Below are 19,375 nucleotides of genomic sequence, written 5' to 3' on the forward strand. Positions count from 1 at the left end.
GAGTAGTGATGTAAAGAATTTCACTAATAACAGTATTTGTACTAATCTCAGGTAAGCCCGAGAGAACTCAATTAGCTGTGTGTTTGAAGGAGTATCTAACAAGAACTTTCACACAAAACTGGAGTTCTGCTGTGATAATGTAATCTCCCACAGAATGCAAAGCACAAAAGGCATTTCTAACACCAAATGGAATATAAATTAAAAGCCCTTGTGATCTTCACTTGTAACAGTTTAGTGTACCTATCAGTACAAAACCTTTGTTGTAACATGTGCACATGTCACGATACGTTTCCCAGAAGGACAACATACCAGTAGGACAAATTCTAGGCACAGATCCTCAAACAGGAGTGTCAGGAGTGATTTATTATTCTTAAATGCATCTTTTTGCAACATTCATCTAAATTAAAGCTACCACCATGAGAGATATTGAGATGAAATACATCTTTGGTAAAATTTCCTTGACATCAGTAGAAGTCCTCTAGAGATTAACTGTAACTCAGTAGATTGGATTCTTCTGACAAACTTGTCATCTTAACTGCTTGTCATTTTCTTATTGGTGAATAATGATTACTCTTCACTTCGTGAATAATCTAAATATAACTATCTTGGAAAGAAACAAGGCTCTTACAGGTTTAAAATAGCATTTATTGTATTAGATGCTATCCAGATTCTTTGTCTGAGAACACACAGTGGGATAGCAATCAATACAGAAAACCATAAATGTGATTTATCTCACTCTACCCAAATCATCAGAAGAAAAAGGGATCTTGTCTAAGCTCCCTCTGCAATAAGTACAGAGGACCATTCCTTCCAGTCTTCAGAGACAGATGGAAGTGTCAATTCCTTTTCACACTTGTACACAACTAGTTGAAAATATTATTTTAATTGTACATAAAATTTAATTGGATAAAATTAGATGAAATTACTTGCACGTGTGTTGAATACATGCATGCACTTGTGATTGTGCATAAGGTACAAAGAAACCCTGAAGATGCTATTCTGCAGGAATTATGATGGATGTTTCCTAAGCGGTCCTAAATAGAGTCTAAGAAGTACATACAAATGTGTGATATCTAACTAATTTAAAGCCCACAGAGCAGTCTCTTCTGAGTTGTGTCAAGTAGATAACTGCTAAATACAATAGTCACAAAATACGGACCTCTATAGAGATCTCTATCTGAGCCCGATTTTCAATACAGATCTAAACAAAACAAGATAGGAAAAAAAAAAAAAAAGAAAAAAAAAGGAAAAACACTTAAGCATCTAAACTAAATGGAAACCATGCACAGTGCAAATTTTTTTTATTTTTCAGACCAAAATTTTTCCTTTCTCCTGTTGTTTTTGAGGTCAGTGTTCAGATGTGCAAAACCAAACAGCGGGCAGAATTTGTTGGAAAGGACTTAGCAAGAGTTTAAAAGAACATACATCTAACCTCCTTTTATATGCCATAGGAACTCCCTGTCAGCCCTCTCTCCCAGTGAGGATACCTGCATTAGGAAATCATTAATCTGCATTAACATACAATAGCTTTGGATAAAGTAACTTCTGAAGGCCATCTGGACCCCAATATGACTCCTTTGTTTGTCCTCTCATTCAAAGGGGGCAGATTCCATTAACCTGTTGGCTACCCATCACCATACTTAGTGGCACTACTGCCTGCACATCTGCAAAAAGGGTTTCGAGGACTGACATTACAGTGGGCGCCCAAATCAAAGGTACATGAATGAGCAAGGATTTATGCATTAAGGTCATATCAAACTATTTCTCTCTCTAAAACTTGTAGAATCATCACTTCTTCTTGTATACTTGTTCTATCCAATCATCTACTTTTCAAATTAACTTTCTATTCAGCACCAAGTGTGTCATTCTGTCAGAAGATATGGACAGATTCTCATTCTATCTACATTTCCCCACAAAAATATACATAGTTTTAATGTCCTCTGCTTTTCTGGTAGATACTGAATCTGATTGCTTTCTCCATAAAGCTGATGGCATTAACTTCTAAAACTTCTAAAGCACCATTAAATTCTGAAAGTTGATTCTGTCTAAGATACTTCCCTGTTGTGTAGAGGAAGCTTGGTCTAAGTTTTGGAAAGAGACTACTAATGTTAGAAGCCCTAGCTATTGGGCATAAAACTTAGGAGAATAATATCTAGTTTTCAGAGGCAGCTAATAGACTATGCTTAGTGAAAAACAGGCATCTGTAAATTATGTCATTAGCACCCACACAAAACACAGGCACCTAAAAACTATTTATTCCTTTCCAGAAAACCAAAACTTAGAGTCTATTTTAAGCTGTATTTACCTAATAAATTATCCTCATAAATTAAAGACACATTCCCTTCTAGAAATGCAGTCAGTCACAAAGGAAAGTATGCTGAAAGGCACTTCAGGTGTCAAAACTGACTTTGATTTCATCTATTAATCCTGGTTTTCTAACAACCACGCTTTTCCATTTCGAAGAGGTGCTTTTCCCTATTGATTGCAGTCAGACCAACCAAACACCAGAAAAAGGAGATACAGAGGAAAGCAACCGTACTGAAAGTTCTACCAAATCCACAAGCAAGTGAAAATTGATTTTTTTTCCCTTCATTTCAGTAATCCAACTGATGTAAACTTATTTTCTACAAAATTATTTAAAAATAAGAGCATTTCAACAGCAGGCCTCTTTTTAACTTTGCGCTGTTAAGGTGCTAGAAAGAATTTGCACAAAAAATGGGAAAACATGAACCAAAGGGGAAAAATGCTGCCTCTGTATTATCATTCTATTTCTTTTTTTTCCTGCAGAGTCAAGAGAATGCCTCATATGCAACAGGCTCTACGAGGCAAGGGAAAATGTTTTTGCTTGGAAACATTACAATAAATCCACAGAAAATTACTAACTGCACAATTATAAACCATAATATTCAACAAAGGAAAACAATGTTTTGTTTTGATTTCAGGGTGACAGAGAAAAGCAATTTGAAAAAACATACTTTTATTCATACTAGGCCTTTGTGATCCAGAGGCACTGCAGTATTAACAGATTTATAGTCACATTTTTATAGACTCTTAGAAAATAATTTTATTGAATCATTTAGGTATCTAAAGCAGTACATTCTGTCTCTAACATACAGTCATTCCTCTACCATCCTATTTTATTTACTGGTATCCTCTCAGAGAATGTTCCAAGTCTGAATACTAAGCATGTCTAATATCCAGATGCAAAAACAAGCACTCTTGACTTGCTCTGCTGGTCAAGAGCATTCCCAAGCTAAATAAGGCACTAAATCAGAAGGTTGCAACTGCTGCCAAGAAAAAAAAAAGGGAGGGGAAAAAAAAAAGAAAAAAAAAAAAAAAAGGAGGAAAAAGATAATAAAAGGTGGAGAAAATTAGCAAGACACAGTCTTTGCACAAAACTTCTTGAGGAAAAAAGACATCATCTTACACTGAACGTTGTTGTGCAACACTAGAATAGGGAATAGTTCTTTTGTCACCAGCTGTCTATACAAACATTGTTAACCAGCTGCTTTCACCTTTTCTCCAGAAGATGCAGACAAAAGTGTGAGACCCTTGTCATAGCTTTTTTCTAAAATTAAAAAATCCTGTTTATGTAAGTGCAGATCATTACTGAAGTTACATATACCAGAGCAAAGGTGGCAAAAGCACATGCATGCCAGGTTTGTGGCACCTTTGCTTACAGCAAAGTAATACAGTAGTATTTCTGCACTGACAAAGGAGAGCTCCAGCCACTGTTCCATCTTTCTAACAGTTCTCAGATCTCATCATGATCTGGTTGTGAAATCGTACACTTCTGCTCATTAGGAAAAAGACATTCAGCTTATTTACCAAGAAATGGGCATCTCTCATAACGTCTGGAATTTGGCATCAGTTCTGTGCCCTGCCTCTCTGGAAGCAGAGCTTGCATGCAAGTTAACTCCTCTTTTTTGACTGTTTTGGCCTGACAGCTGGTTTGCTGGCTCTGAAGAATGATCACAGTGAACTAACACATAGGACCCTGATAAGTTCTGACCTACACACGAACCTAAAAGTCCAGGTAATGTGACTGTACAGGCTGCCATAATGTTACTGTGGAGCACTGCAGTTCAGTCTCCAGCTCTCTCAAAGAGAATAACAAATTAGTTTAAGGAACTCAGAAAAAGACATGAAAGAATGTTTAGACTGAGGCAATATCTTACAGTGAGAGACTGAAGACATGTGAGTCAGAGTGGGACAATGTCTTACAACGAGAGACTAAAGGCATCTGAGTCATTTAGTCTTACATAAGAGATGGTAAAAAAAAAAATTGATCATAATTTCCCAGCATGAGCACATGAAAGGATTTTAACACTAGATGACCTTTGCACCTACCAAGAAAAAACCTCATGAGATTAAATATTTGGTAGCTGTAACCAAGCAAACCTAGACTTCTAATAAGGTATCCATCACTATAAGTGAGGAAGCCAACTACTGGAAAACTCAAGTGGGTTGTGTACACTTTATCTCCTACATCAGGCCTGCCTTTTTTTTTGTTTGTTTTCCTCTCTTAGGTTCAGACTGATGCTCAGATAAGAAGATCCAGAAACCTCTGAGTGAGATTCTTCAGCTTAGCAGATGTCTCTTCTGCCCTTAAAATCCATTGTCTATGGACAAGATGTTCATAGGCCAAAGATGGCAGGAAACATAAGACTATTAGATTGATATTTAAAATACACCACTTTGAAATTTATCAGTAAAATGATGTCTTTTGCAACATATCAAGGCCTGTAATGGGATAAATCCAACAATTTCACACTTACACTGGAGATCCCCTCTGCTGTCTTGATTTCAAGCTATTTGCAGCACAATGGCTTAATCAGAAAACTAGTGTTACAAAAACAGTTACGTTATTTTAAGCAAATCACTCCCACTTAAATCTATGCACTTCCTGAGACATTCTCTTGTCTCAAGTTTTGAGTCACTGTATCATTACAAAGCATTGGCAGGAAAAGAGCATCCAAAAGCAAATGGTGAAATGATGACAGAAAACATCAGACAATCCTGTGCAGTATTACAGAAGCTTCCCATAGAGACACAGCATATGTTTCTGATTTCTATAGAAAGTTCAAACTGGTAGCCGTGATCAGGAAATGCTACGGTTTTGATTTTTTTATTATTATCATTTGTGGAATAGTCCGCTTATAAGCATCTCACAAATCAGAGCTTATCTCAAAAAATGCAGGCATTACTTTAAACTGGTCTGCTCCTCTTTGGATGACAAACACTGTGAGCAGAATTACCTGGTGTTGCTCTTCAGGAAGTTTTATTGGTTCCATCACATATTGCAGCTGCTGCAGCACACCCGTGCTCCAAGAGCAAGGCAAGTGAATTCCAAAAGTCTCCGTATGCTTAGAGATATTAAAATATCACAAAGATGTGGGGGAAAAAGCATGTGTGCCACATTTATTTAGGGGAAAACAAATAAAAAGCTTGCCCTGTCAAGACAGGTCAACATATTCTCCTGACATCTTTTTCCATTCCTCCTTTGGATGTATCCTGGATGGACAACAGATTTCCTTTTGGTTGAAGTCACGGACCCAGCACACTTTGTAGAGTACTCCAGGCTCTAGCAGGTAGAAGCTTGTTTTCCAGCATTACATCAATAAGCCTAAATTAATTCTGGACCTTAATTTATATTCCCTTTGGGATCCTGTTACTGTATAAGTTTACAAATGCTCAAAAATGGCACTTAAAGAACTAGGCATGCTGTATTTGTTCACCCAAAAACACAAAAGCCCACAGACTGAAGAGTTAAACTCACTACATTGCCATTACTTAACTGTTAATCTTTCCTTGTAAATTTTGTACATTCCAGTCAGCCCAGCTAACCGCACTCACTAGCTACGAGAAGCAGATTGAACTGATTACGGCACCGCTCCTCTGATGTCGTGTCTTCTGGCATGCTGTCATCCCTCACTGACACTGCCTGGAAAGTCCCATCTCCTTCCCAAGGCTACTGACTGTGTGCTCACTGTATTCTCCACTCCTAAACACAGCCTTGGGAAAAATGAATCTTTCTCACCCCAGATGGGGACTGTGATATTCCTCAAGAATATCTCTGAGACAGTAGATTCCACAAGAAATAGCTTCTCTGGATTTCCAAGAGGGATTTTCCCTGAGTTACTCTTTTTCTAGTCAAACTCTGCTTTAACCACCTCTTTCACTTTGTAGCACACATTCAGGCAGAAAATATACACTTAATATAGTTGCATTCAGGCAGGTCAGATGAAAGACAGGTGATATCAAAACATACCGTAGGCATTTAACTCCTTTCTCCAACTATGCTTTTGCTGTTGACAACCAACATCAACACACAAGCTGAAGGTGAATTCATTCTATTGGTGCTAGCAATCTAAAACCTGGCACTCATTCTAACAATCGTTAATAGCTCTCTGTGTAGAGAAGGTACAGTTAAGTAACTCCACGAGGGCACTCTCCCCAACCAATCTCAAACATCCGTAAGGTTCTGTGGCCATGGCTGTCTTCCTCTCCACTACCTATACTTGGATTCTAAATAATTAATTAGATGAACATCTACTGTGAGGTTAGGTGAAACCTATGAGAAATTATTAGTTTTAGGCTATGAGGCATGACAGTTTGAAAGCGTGTCCCTAAAAGCCTTTATTGCACATCTTCAGACTCTCTGGACTGAAGGCCTTCATATTATAAGGCAACTTGGATTACAGGGATCAAAGCCCATCTCACCCTTCTTTCAAATCATCTGATTTCTTTTCAGATCTTTCATAACTGCTCCATTCCAATCAGTCACTGAGTCACAATCACTCCACTCTGACCCACTGAGTGAATTACACTTCAGCCTACATATACACACGTATATCCACACAGTGCACCTGCAGATTTGTCTAAGTGAGATGCTCTAGTGGTTTCAGAGCAGAAATGTTTTTTTCCCACTGTTTGAAAACAAAAAAAACACAAATGCCTTATGACACACATTGAAAAAATGGCAGACAAGCCAGAACTGTTTGTGTAGTTGGATTGCTATTCAAGTCCCACTGGTGCCTACTGACAAGTGAGTGCACTGCTGGGAGGGAAAGAGGAACAGGATTCAGTGACAGAATGAGAGGAAATGGGCTCAGGTTGTGCCAGAGGAGGTTCAGGTAGGGTATTAGAAAAAGCTTCTTCTCCAAAAGAGCAGTTAGGTGCTAGAACAGGCTGCCCAGGGAGGTGTTTAATAAATGTTTGGATGTTATACTAAGAAACAAGGTTTAGTGGGCAGTGTTGGTGCTAGGTGGACAGTTGGACTGGATGATCTTAGATGTCTTTTCCAACCTTAATGATTATAAGATAATTCATTTTATCCATTAGCATCTAATCTTCTCTGTGCCCGCCATGTTCAGCTTCTGGAGAGAGACCAGAGATCAGTCCCCATTTCTGCCAGATTTGCATGTGCTCATGGTTATATCTACATTCAAGAGAAACACTTGATTTATGCAACTTGCACCCATCAGTGAAACAACACGTGAGCTGATCAAGTTCAAAACTCACAGCAAGATCTCTGCACAGACTTTTCGTAAGTCTGAGGCTCTCTAAACATGTATTCCAATCCTGCCTGTTTTTTTTGTTTCTGTTCACCCAAGATACAGGTCTCTTTCTATGACCATTACATTTCCTAACTATAAAACTTCTAACCAGCAAAAAAGAAAAAAAAAAAAAAGAAAAGAAAAAAAGATTGTAAGTACACAGAAGAGAATCCTCAGTGTGTCCTAAGTGTGTGCAAGACTCACTTGCCAAAGTTAAGCCTACCCAGAATATTTGGTATTTAGCTGCAGGCAGATGAGCATGCCGGGGTCAACGTCCTGGCCCTGCACTCAGCTGGAGCAGTAAATCAGCAGTACTGCCTTTCTGGCCATGCCAGATGGATCACACCTGCTTGTGCAATCAGGAGGATGGGAGCAGGAGCTGCCCTGCCTGACTTGCATCCCAGTGGATGGATCAAGCTCTCTGCAATTGCCATGCTGGCGTCTATTCCAGGCTTGATGAGAGCAGTTAAGACGCACAGCTTCATAACACTCATTTCATTAAAACTAAAAACCATTTTAATTTCTTCACCTGCATCTCCCAAAGTAATATCTCCGCATGAGAACACACTTGCAGTAGAGTTTATAAAGAAAAAGAAAATAAATTTTTGAAGCCTATTGGCCTGGCAAGTTGGGAAGTGCAATAGAATATTTAACATACAGGAGATGTACATACTACAGGGACCATGACCATGTAAATATGTAAAGACAGATAGATAAGGAAAAAAATTCTCTGTCAGCCTTCCAAAAGGAAAGAAGTACAGCCTTTCTGGAAGTCTACATCCAAACATAAAAATAAATTAAAATACAGACTGATCTCCTAAACGTTCATACTCTAGACTTTACATTAATCTCCCAAATGGCGCTTGACAATCTGTCACATCTCTCTGTTTGGTGTTTCATAGCTGAAGCACCAGCTTTAGATACTTTTTATCACTGTCATTCCAACAACTAGCCACATAAACTAGAGGTTTAAGTCCCAAGATGACAAGTGGGGCTTTTCATCCCCTACAGTAATTCTATCCTCTAAGTATTTTAAAATTGTACTTCAAAAGTGTATTGCAGAGCTGACATAGGGAAATGATTAACTTCTGCCCTCTGGCATTTGTAGAATGGGCTGCATGTAGAATTTCCCCATCCATATTTCTCCCAAATTGTGTATCCATATGCATTTACGCCAAAATGCTTAGCAATTTGCAGCCACATTCACCTCCATATTCTATGCACTGACACACTCCATGATAAAGCCTCTTAAAGGACAACAGACAAAACCTCAAAAATGCATATCCCACGATAAAAATAAAGGTGTTCTTGTGAAATACGAGCAAAATCAAAGCAAAGATAACTGAAGTTCTCAAGAAGAACACTAGATGCTAAAAGAGAACTGATAGAAAACTGTGGTCTCAAATGCACCACCAAATTCAGAAGAAAACTTTGCCCTTATTTCAGGACAAGCTTTGCATCAAGTTAGCGGGACATACATACCATTCAAATATTTATTGACAGAAATATTGTAAGGTGAGTAACTCACACAGCAAATTAAACACACTTAAGACAATGTCAAAGCAGAGTCTTTCATAAGAAATGTTGGAAACAGCATTATGACCATTAAAAAGGTTTTCAAACATGTTGGTTTCTTACATTTTAAAATCCGATCCATTTTTTAAGTCTGATTACAGGCTTAGATGCTTTCCTGTAGATGCTGGCAAGCACCTGTAGAGCTCCATAGCCAACTCTTCCAAAGCTTGATATCTAATTTTTGGGGGTTAATTTTAAATCACTTGAATAGTTGCCTTTAGGAACTGCCAGTAGCAAGGACCTCTAATTGTTTTCTGACTGACTTCCTGGCATACTACATAGCAGCTTTTATCGCTGCATATGAATTAAGACACAAGTTTTCATGTTCTCTCCTGACACCCTTTGCCTTAAAGCAAACAAAAGCCTTCAAATCCTATTCAGCTCATTCTTTCACTCTTATTTCTGACTTTTGCTGTAATGGCCAAATCAGCTGTCTGTATTCCTGTCACAACTATGCCATTGCATTTGTTCTCAAAAGCTAAATAAAAATTGATATAACTCTCACATCACAATGTAAATCCAAACACTAAATGAATAATTAAGCTTCAGTACAGTCCCTCCTGAACTTCACACAAATGTGGGATTCTCCCATATCTGATCTAATCAATAAGCTATACTATATTTAAGAGATAAACAATCCTCTTCAAGGAAAACCACAAAGAAACGTGTGTGAGAACTCTGCACTCCACTATTTATTGCAAGACCAAAACATCCCAAACATCTGTGAGCAGTAACAAACACTTTGCATTTACAGGATTCATGCAACTGAGCCAAAGCCAGTGAGATCGTATCTGGCAGACAAAAGATACTAGAGTGGTATCACTCAAGCAGTTGACCGGTCCAAGAACTCAGTTTCAACACTGCCTGCACCAAATCTGTTTATCCATAAATCTCGGGTTTCCCACTTAAATTCATAATTGAGGTGAAAGTGATGTAGAATGCCATATAATCCACTTTTACCTATTGCTCCTGTGCAGTCCTTTTGAAATAACAAACCAACTGGTCCCAGTTTTCAGTGAATAAGTGCATTCTCTGGAAGACACCAAACCAATCTAAACTACACCTGAAAACGCTGTGTGCACATGCATGAGTCAGAGGTCAGCAATAGTAGGTGATTTCAGTACCATATGAGAAGTGCAGCACACAGGCTAAGCTTCTTCCCTGCACAAAAGTCTGTTTGTCCACCAATCAGGAAAGAAATTAATTCTATGAACTTCTTCTGGTTTTTTTTTAGTAGCATTTTGGCTTGTTTGACTTAATTTGCTAACTTTGCAGTCAATATGTTGAATTCTTCCCAAAGAAATCTGATGACTCAACACTCAATCAAATCTAAATTTCTAATATTCACATATAGGTCCTGCATGGAAGCCGTGGTCTGTTGTGAACTAAAAGCAACAACATTGAAATCACAGTCAAGTTTGAGATTGCACATCAGTCTCAACTTCTGCCTTCCTGACATTTGTCAATCTGTATCTGATTTAAAATTCAACATATTATTCATTTTACATATGTGCAACTTGTTTTTTCTCAGTATATTCAACAAACATTAGTCTTACTTCTTGAATTCACCTGGCTTCTGTTGCCTCTCACATAGCCCACTGTGGTCTTTCTATATCTAAAATTCATGAAATTGACTGCTAACAGCTATATTATTTAAGACAAGTTTCAATTATTCTTGTCAATAATGCATGAAGCAGAATATAGCTGGTACCTAACAGAGCTGGACTGACTTGAAAAAGAGAGACACAGGTAGTCTCTTTGTACATTCAACATCTTATTTCATCTGACTAAAAGTGTTTGAGAAACATCTAATGTACCAATTTTTATTTTTTTTTTTTTAATGGATGAATCCTAAGAAGTGTTACATCCAACCAGAAATACTGAAGAACTGCAGTCTTTCTTCCTCCTTTGGAATAAAGGATCTGAAATGTGATCACTAACATGAATTCGTTCCTACAATGCCTGTAGGAAGAAATGTTGAGTTAATTACTCAATTAGAGCATATTTACTTTGTAATTATAATGTCATGTTCAGTCATATTTAATTGTTTTTTCCAAAAATACCCAAAGGCAACCATCCACAACATGGGCTGAAGACCTGAGAATTTTAAGACAAATAACAAAGGCATTAGAGAAGCGTACTTTTAACATACGATAAGGCATCCATTAAGATTGGACGGGTCTCAGATAATAATCTCCTTAAAACAATTAATTATAAGATTTATGTATAAGATGCAAGCAGAATTCCCATGGGATTAGCCAGATTTTTATATATTTTTTATAACCCTTTTTCCCCCTTCCATTCATACAAGGCTTAACTAATATTCTGTAACTCCGCACAGCTGCTGAAGGAAACCCAACTTCCTGGCCACTTTATGTGGATTCTGAATGTTTAGCTGCTCAGACAGCCTCTGAGATTTAGAACGTAGTACTGAGACTAAACACACATGCAAGGAAAATTGCAGAAGTGACCTACCAAGATCCAGCAAATATATAATCTTTGAATTCCTGTAAAAGCTTCTAGCATCCCATACAACATACATTAACATTTATCTCAATTCTCTTTAGTCAGCAGGGGAAAAGGAGCCTAAACAGGAGTTAGGACCCTAATCCTTTTTAACAGTCATCACTTCCATAGTGATTTGATGTGTTGGTATATATATCCATAGAGCAAGTAGTTAGGTTCAGCTGAATGTTTGCAAATTATAGCACATTTCAACTATTGACCTGATGCATTAACAGGCACTGGAACACTGAAGTGAATTATTTATAGATTTCTACTGCCTCATCAGTGTTTGCGCTGGTCACTGTCTCTATCCAGTTCTGAGTGAAAGCTAATCTAGCATAGCACAGGAAAACAACCCATTATAAACTCAGTGATTGAGACTCCAGGTTTGTCTCACCTCACCTGCAAACTCTGATTATATATGATTGCTGGCCCAAAAAAAACACAAAAGCAAAATACCAGCCCATAACCTACTCTGAAACCAGCATAAGGCACTGAGGCAAGAACCCCTCAAGTCCTCCAACTCAAAGATTCAACAAGTGGTCACAAGGTCTGATTAAACACAGAAATGTGGTCAGTTTAGCTATTGGCTGGTGTATGTAACTTAGTTCTGAATATTAAAAAAGACAAATTTAAATATAGATTTAAATACATAGACTTAATACTTCAAAAATCTTTTACCATTAGTGCAGCTAAATACTGGAGTTGGCTGCCTAAAGAGTTCATGGAGGCTCTGTCCTCTAAGGCGTCCAGGACTCGACTGGATGAGGGCATGAACAACCTCATCAAATTATACATGTTCTGAGCAGTGTTGATCCATCTGGCCTCTGGAAGTCCCTTTCTTTGCGATGAGATGTGTACCAGAGAGAACAGTGTCTCAAAACAATCCTTCCTGAGAAAGATGATGGAGAAGGTGATGTATAGAGCAGAACAGTTTCAAAGCCATTTCCAGCAGCTTCTCCACAATTTAAGATTCTCTTGAGTACAAATGAACTTAATAATTCACCTTCCTATCAGGACAAGTGATGATGTGACAAAATAAAGTCAAAATCTGATTCTACAAAGTCTTCTGTTACCATTTACTCTACATATACCGATATTTTCTAGATGTTTTTGCTTTGTTTTTTTTTCTCTCACTGCCAATGGACCATCAAATTCAAGAATCCAAGCTGTACAATCTATTAACTTTGTACTTCGGTTTCTGGCAGAAACTCAGCTAAGCCTTCTGTTCTGGAAATCTCTATACAAGGTATAGAGACAACTGTGTTCTTTCAGCTGGAAGAGGTCTACCCTGATCCCTCTCAAGTTCTTAACAAAGTTTACATTACTATCATTGGTTTCTGTCAGCTACCATGGATGGGGCATTGCATTTCAAGGATTCTTTTGGACAGAGATTTATGTATGCCATTGACTACACCATCATTTATTCCATTAAAGCCTCACAAGACAGGTCATAGCAGGTATTCATACAAGCAGAATACATCATCATTGTATTTCAGAATTCCCAGCAAGACCATTTTACCACCTAAGACTGATGCTGACAGCTGCAACATGCCTGTTCCCTTACACAAACATAGAACATCCATCAGTTATGCCCTCTTCCATTAAAATATATATCTATATATTTAATTTTTTAAAAACCCACACATACACAAAAGAAAGGGGAAAATATCCTCAAGTAGCAGAAGCATGTAGTGTTTCATTTACTCCAATATAGTCAAAATCATCTAAAAGAGGTAAGTACTCCATTTTTCTGACTTCTATGTGTTAAACTGACCAGAAAAAGTAATGTTCTGTTAGGTATCAGATGAACTATACCAAAGGAAAACAATTCAGGGGTAATCAATGAGTCTGAATGCTTAATATTGTCTTCTCCTCTTATAATTAATGATGCTGAAATAACAATAAGCATTTTAATTAATGAACTCTCTCAAATCCATCTTATTTCTACTATCTAAATAAAAAAATACAGTCTTTCAGATAAATGAAAATGCATTGGGTTGGAGTACAGTCTGAAGAAAAGAGAGTCAACTGAGCCTTTTAACGACATTATGTTTTGTAAAGCATATATCTGCCATTGGTAAAAGCTTTTCTCAGTGTTGATCTGATTTGTTGTTTTCAATAATTTAAGAGAGACTTTTACTGCACATAGTCACATCTGTTAATGTTGGTTGATAGCCAATAAATTTAGAGGAGCCACTTGCACGGAGATCTTGTTTTTGCTATTCCTGAACTTCAAGGGAGTGTGTTCCTTGAATTAACCCCCAGAAAGGGTTAAGTGAGACAGTTCCTAACAAATCAAATGGCAAATTGATGTTCTCAGCTGGCCTGTAGAAGTGACAAGTAACACACATACACACCCACAAAAAGGAAAGGCAGAAGCAATTGCTGTTCAGATAAATGCTGCTTTAAATATGTACGTAGACTCATTTCCCACAAAACTAAAAGAAAATGAGAAACCCTAAACATAGATGATGATATTGAAGTTATACTGCATGTTGCTCAACTGAAATGTTTTGAGAAAACAAACAACAATAACAAAAAAGGATGAGGACAAATAATTCAGAGTAAATCTTGGTAGAATAAATTCATTCCACACAAGGGTGTGTCAGGTCTGCTGTAGAGAATTACAAAGAAATAAACCCCAAAACTGACTGCAGAGCAGATAAGCAACCAAGGGGGGTTTCACAATGGCAAACAGGTTACAGATTGCTCTGGTGAGTCCTTTACAAGCAGGAGGTTGTGATGGGAGAAACTCACAACCTTCAGGACTACCTGTCCAAGGCAACACTCGCATTGCGATCCAGCCCAACTCAGCCTCTGGGACTAATGGTCATTTCAAAGGAAATCTATAAAAAGTACAGATCTCCAAACCTAAATGCTCCTTTAAAGGACAGGAAATGGTTGAAAGCGCTTTAATACTTTTCTGAAGGCTCTACCTTAACTTTCTCAATGCAGTGGACTTTATTATGCAGAGTAGTTAAGTACTGCTCTTTAACATTATATTAAATATATTTTTATATATTAAACATATTTTTATATGTTACTGCCATTCCATATCATACTGAACCAGACACTGAGCACCCAGGATGTTTTGAGTACTTTGAGGTAGAAGATCACGCTTCATAAATACCAGCCATTATTAAGTCAGTGGACGTGGAATTTCAGCGCGTCATTTTCAAACAGTGATTCAGATTTTTCCCCCAAATCCAAAGATAAGCTGTCTCAAACCAATCACCAGTATGCTTTATGCCCCACATCTACGGCCCACTGTGACAAATCCTTACAGAAAAACAAGATGACAACAAGAACACTCTGAGCTGAAGATTCCATTTGCTCCACTGATCCCTTTGCTGCCATGGGAAGAGCACCATTTCCACATGTCAAAGTACTGCCCCACAAAAATGAAGGGGATAAAATTGGTGTTCTGAAAGCAGAGTGAATAATCACAGCAAACATCCAATAAATTCTAGTCCCTATCTACAAGGGTTTTGCCTTGTGGCACAGCATGAGTCAGATTTCAGCCCTTAAATTGAAATCAGCAGTGAAGTGAAGTGTCCACAATCACTGGTGTATTTATACCTCGCAAGTTAGGGGGAATATCTGTGGATCTGACCCTCAGCTCAGGTCAGAAGAGGCATTAGAAATGCATTAGGGAGTACACGTGTGAGCTGACCCTCACCCCATCAACAGGATCCTGACAAATAAAGGCAATGCTAATTAGCTCCTAATTGAACCCATACGACGGATACAAGGACTAGGAGAAGAGTGTCTTACAGAGAAAGATTTCAAGAACAAAATGCGTGCAGGTTAAGAAAGGAGGTTGCCAGAAGACCTAATTACGGCTGACAGATACCTGAGGGGGTTCTTTTTACCATCAGCAGGTAGAAATCTGTCCGAAGTACGCAATAAGGACAAAGCCCAAAGGCATTAGCTGACACGGAAGGAAGGGCAGCTCGGAGGCGCCGCTACAAGGGGCTCCACCAGCCGGAGGACGGTCGCTATATGGAACGCACGACCTACCGGGGCTCCTTCACTCCCACAGAGCTCGGAACGGAAAGCTCCGTGCCGCCGTCCCCGGGCTCAGCTCGGGTGCCGCAGCCCCGCGGTGCCCCGCACCCGGCTCTGCGGCCCTGCACCGCCACCTCCTGGGGGCGGCGGGAGCGGCCCCTCCCGGCCCCGAGGCTCCCACCGCAGCTCCCCGGGAACGGGAGAAGAAGCCGGCCCGGCGGAGGCCGGCGGGCTGCAGGGTGATGCTCCCACAGAGCTCGAGCTGCAGCACCGAGGGCCAGGTTGAGTCATCGCGTGCTCTCCCTTGGGAGGGCTGGGAAACGTGATGTTGCAAACCGATTTTCCATTTCACGTTAAGAGGGCAGATTTTCAAAGCGCCCGTTAAAGACGCCCGTCTAGGGTTACAGAGAGTCCCACGTGTGCATTAGACGGGATGGAGGCTGTTTTGAAAGCTCTTTTCTGCCGCTCATTGGGTGGTTTGTAGGATTTAGGGCTCGTTTTTCACATTTTCCAGATAAACACATATTCTGCGGTCATAATGAATAATTGATTGTTATCATAATATAGTCCATTGTGCAGCAAAAATAAACACTGAGAAGCATCTCAGCGCCGGCAGATAACACTGCCACGCTCCCTTCTCTTTGTGTAATGTGAGGCTGCACTGAAAGCACTGCATGCTCAGATGTGCGCATCCAAACAAATGAGAAAATTCTTACTTTGGGATGAACCATTTCCAGGGTACTGAGCAGCACTCAAAAGTGTGAAAGAAATAGATTACAGACCCACCCCAATTAGTGGATTGGCAGTCAATGATGGCTTTTCAGACACAGTTCCTGCTCCCCACAGCCCCTACCTCCTGACTAAGGGCCTCCAGCGCACCCCATGGATTTGCCTTTGGTAAGGCACTGTTGTCTCCCACACTGCACAGGCACTGAGCACACGCTGTTCCAGCCGACATGTGCAGAAAGCAGCAGCCAGCAGAGGCCTAGCCATGCTGCTCACTGCTCCGAGAAGACATAACAGCGTGGCTCGTGCTGGCAGTACCTGGAGCATCCACCTTGCTGTCAGGAGCATCTCAGCTCGATTCTCCCTCATCTCTGAGCATCACCCCCATATCATGGCCCCAGGCTCGCCTCCCACTCCCATGTTTATTCTCCACCTTGCAAGTGAGAAGCTGTGGTTGCTTTAATTACTCACTGCACACCCCTATTGGTTTGCTCTGATCTCCTCACCACCAGCTTCTCCTGACTACCAAGCAGTTTAATCTTTCAAGCTCGGTATGCACAAAACAAAAATAGATTGGAAATAAATGGCAGCCCGAGCACTCTGGGGAGGCAGAACTTTCTTCCACCTGGCCGGTTGTGTTTGCTTTGGAAGTTGCTCTTTCACCTGGCACTAATGGCAATCCGCATCGAGAGACAGATGCAAAAGTGTTCCTCCAATTATATAATCACTGCAGCTGATAAGGAGGGAGCAGGATTTAGGTTGCCATAGTGTTGGCATATTGCTATGGAGGCTGAGATCTCTGGCCACATTATCAGCTCTGGCCCAGGAAGAGCGGCCCTATTATGCCTGCTGGATGTGTGTGCTTGACAGGAACACTCAGGATCAGGGGCTGCTTCTTCCCCTCCCACCTCATTGCCATAGAGCAGCTGGGGGTGCTAGGCCTTGGGTTTTTTTCATTTTAACCTCTATCATCTCTTTGTCAGGAGGGGGGAATGTTCCCAATGAAACCCACTGCCACCCACGACCAAAGTCTGCCCCAGCCTCAACATACATGCCTTGGCCTTGTGATGGGCGGGGGTCCTGCTGGAGTGGGGTGCAGGGTCGGAGGAAGGGGGAGGGAAGGGTCCTGCTTGGCTTGGGGCCCTGTTGGGAGAGAGACGAGCCGGTACCTCGCTCCGTCTGACCGAGGGGAGGCAATGGCTCTGCTGCTCCGCAATAGCGACGTGCGTGTGCGGGAGGGGAGGGGAAGGGAGGGGTGGCCGCATGCAGGTAACGGAGAGCAGGAACTTCGGGAAAGCGGAGCCAGGTGGGGCGGGGGAGGCTCCCGGAGTTGGGACAAACAAAGTTGTGCCCTGGGGACGGCCGACACCGCCGGGCAGCGTGGCTCTGGTCGGTGCCCACGGTGCGGGCGATGCTCGGAGGAGACGGGCGGGAGAAACGCTGCCCGAAGTAAAGCTCAACTTTAATTGAAATGCGGGCGCTTCTCGCCGTCTCCATTCTCCCGGGACGTGCGCGTGTAAATAGATGATTCTCCTTCCCCTCCCCTCGCGCGTGAGACGAGAAGGGAAGGGCTCCTCTCCCGGTGCCCGAGGAAGCCGTGCCCAGCCGGGGTGCGGAGGGCCGGGGAGGCATTAAGCGGCACGGCCGCCCGCCCCTCAACGCGCCGATGTCCCCGTGCCACGGGGCAGCCCCGTGCCTCCGGCCGCACTGCACGGCTCCCTCCCCTCCGAGCCCCTCTCCTTCGGAAGAAGACGACGGCGACTCACGGCAACTTTTCCACTCCCGCGGCCTCGCGACACACCCAGCCCCGGGGGCGCGGGGGGCTCCCGCAACGCCCCCGCCCGGGGTGTCCGCCTGCCCCGCGGGGACGCGATGCCGGGGCCGTCCCCTCCTGCCCCCGCGGAGCCGAGAGCGGACAAAGGCTGCGGGAGAGAATGGTCGCCGGCTCCTCCGGGGCTAAGCTCGAGCTTACCTTGATGGTTTTCCTCGGGAATGTACATCCTCTTGTTTTCATTGACCATTTAAAACGAGTCCAGGTTAATCCCTCCGCAAATCGGCTCGGTAAAATTCGAGGAAGAGTGGAGCTGCAGAATTTCCCGTTTGATTATTACCTGATTCCCATTATTGCATCAAACACCAAAAACTGATCCTTTCCACTACTGCCTCCTTTAGTGAAATTGCAATGCATCCTCAGTACATCCGGGCCCCTTCCAAGAATTTAGCACAGCACCTCTGGCTGTTAAACCATAAAAAAGAACGAGAAGGGGGGAAACGCGAGAGAGGGCGAAAAAAAAAAAAAAAAAAAAAAAAAAAAAAAAAGAATAAGGAAGAACGGCGAAAAGCAAAAGCATCCAGGGCAAACCACGGAGGGTTAAACGTCTCTTTAAAATCCACCAACTACAAAAGCAAGAAAAGGAGGAGGAAAAAAAAAAAAAAAAAAAAAGAGATGTTCAAACGCTTCTGCTCCTCCTCTTCAAAGCCATTCGGAGCGCGTTGTGCTGGCAGGGAGCTGTTTCTGCAGAGGAAGAGAGCCCAGTCCCAGCCCCTCACTCCCTCCCCTCCCTCAGTGCTCGCTCCCCGCTGCCGCCTCTCTCCGCCGCCACGGCCGCACTGAACGCTTCCAGATGTTCCAGCTGCGGCGGCGGCGCGCAGCCCCCCGCGCACAGCTCTGCCAGCCGCCGGGCTGGCCGCTCGCTCGCTCGCAAAGTTTAACGCGCTCCGTGCCGTCACCGCGCCCGCCGGAGCCTCGCCACAGACATGACGTCAAGGAGAGGCGAGCCGGAGCCGGCCGCCTCGACAAGTGGGGGACAGCGGGGAGACGAGAGGGGCCGGGGGGTGGGTGGACGGCGGGGCGATGCCTCCGGCCCCGCTCCGATCCGCGGCTTCGGCCCTGCGGTTCCGCACGGAGCGCGGCCGTGAGCGGAATGGCGAGGAGCGGGGCGGGCGGCGGCGCTCGGCGGGGGCTGCGGTGGCCCCGAACCGCGGCGGGGGAGGAGGAG

At 42.1% G+C, this 19,375-nt stretch overlaps 1 protein-coding gene across 18 annotated transcripts in view; it reads right to left on the bottom strand.

The window, feature by feature from the left end:
* The window catches only part of CACNA1C (calcium voltage-gated channel subunit alpha1 C), a 476,647-nt gene that overhangs the window by 417,279 nt on the left and 39,993 nt on the right, over nt 1–19,375 (bottom strand). The window contains exon 1 of one of the 18 annotated variants that reach the window (XM_052667549.1): nt 18,349–18,784. The exons of the other annotated variants lie outside the window; for them this stretch is intronic. Coding sequence (XP_052523509.1) covers nt 18,349–18,397 — 49 coding nt within the window. The 5' untranslated portion in view covers nt 18,398–18,784. Of the gene's footprint in view, nt 1–18,348; nt 18,785–19,375 lie in introns of those variants that run through there. 18 annotated transcript variants of the gene reach the window in all.

The sequence above is a fragment of the Tympanuchus pallidicinctus genome, unplaced genomic scaffold, assembly GCF_026119805.1.
Source record: "Tympanuchus pallidicinctus isolate F22 unplaced genomic scaffold, pur_lepc_1.0 scaffold8, whole genome shotgun sequence".
In the NCBI taxonomy this organism is placed as follows: domain Eukaryota; kingdom Metazoa; phylum Chordata; class Aves; order Galliformes; family Phasianidae; genus Tympanuchus; species Tympanuchus pallidicinctus.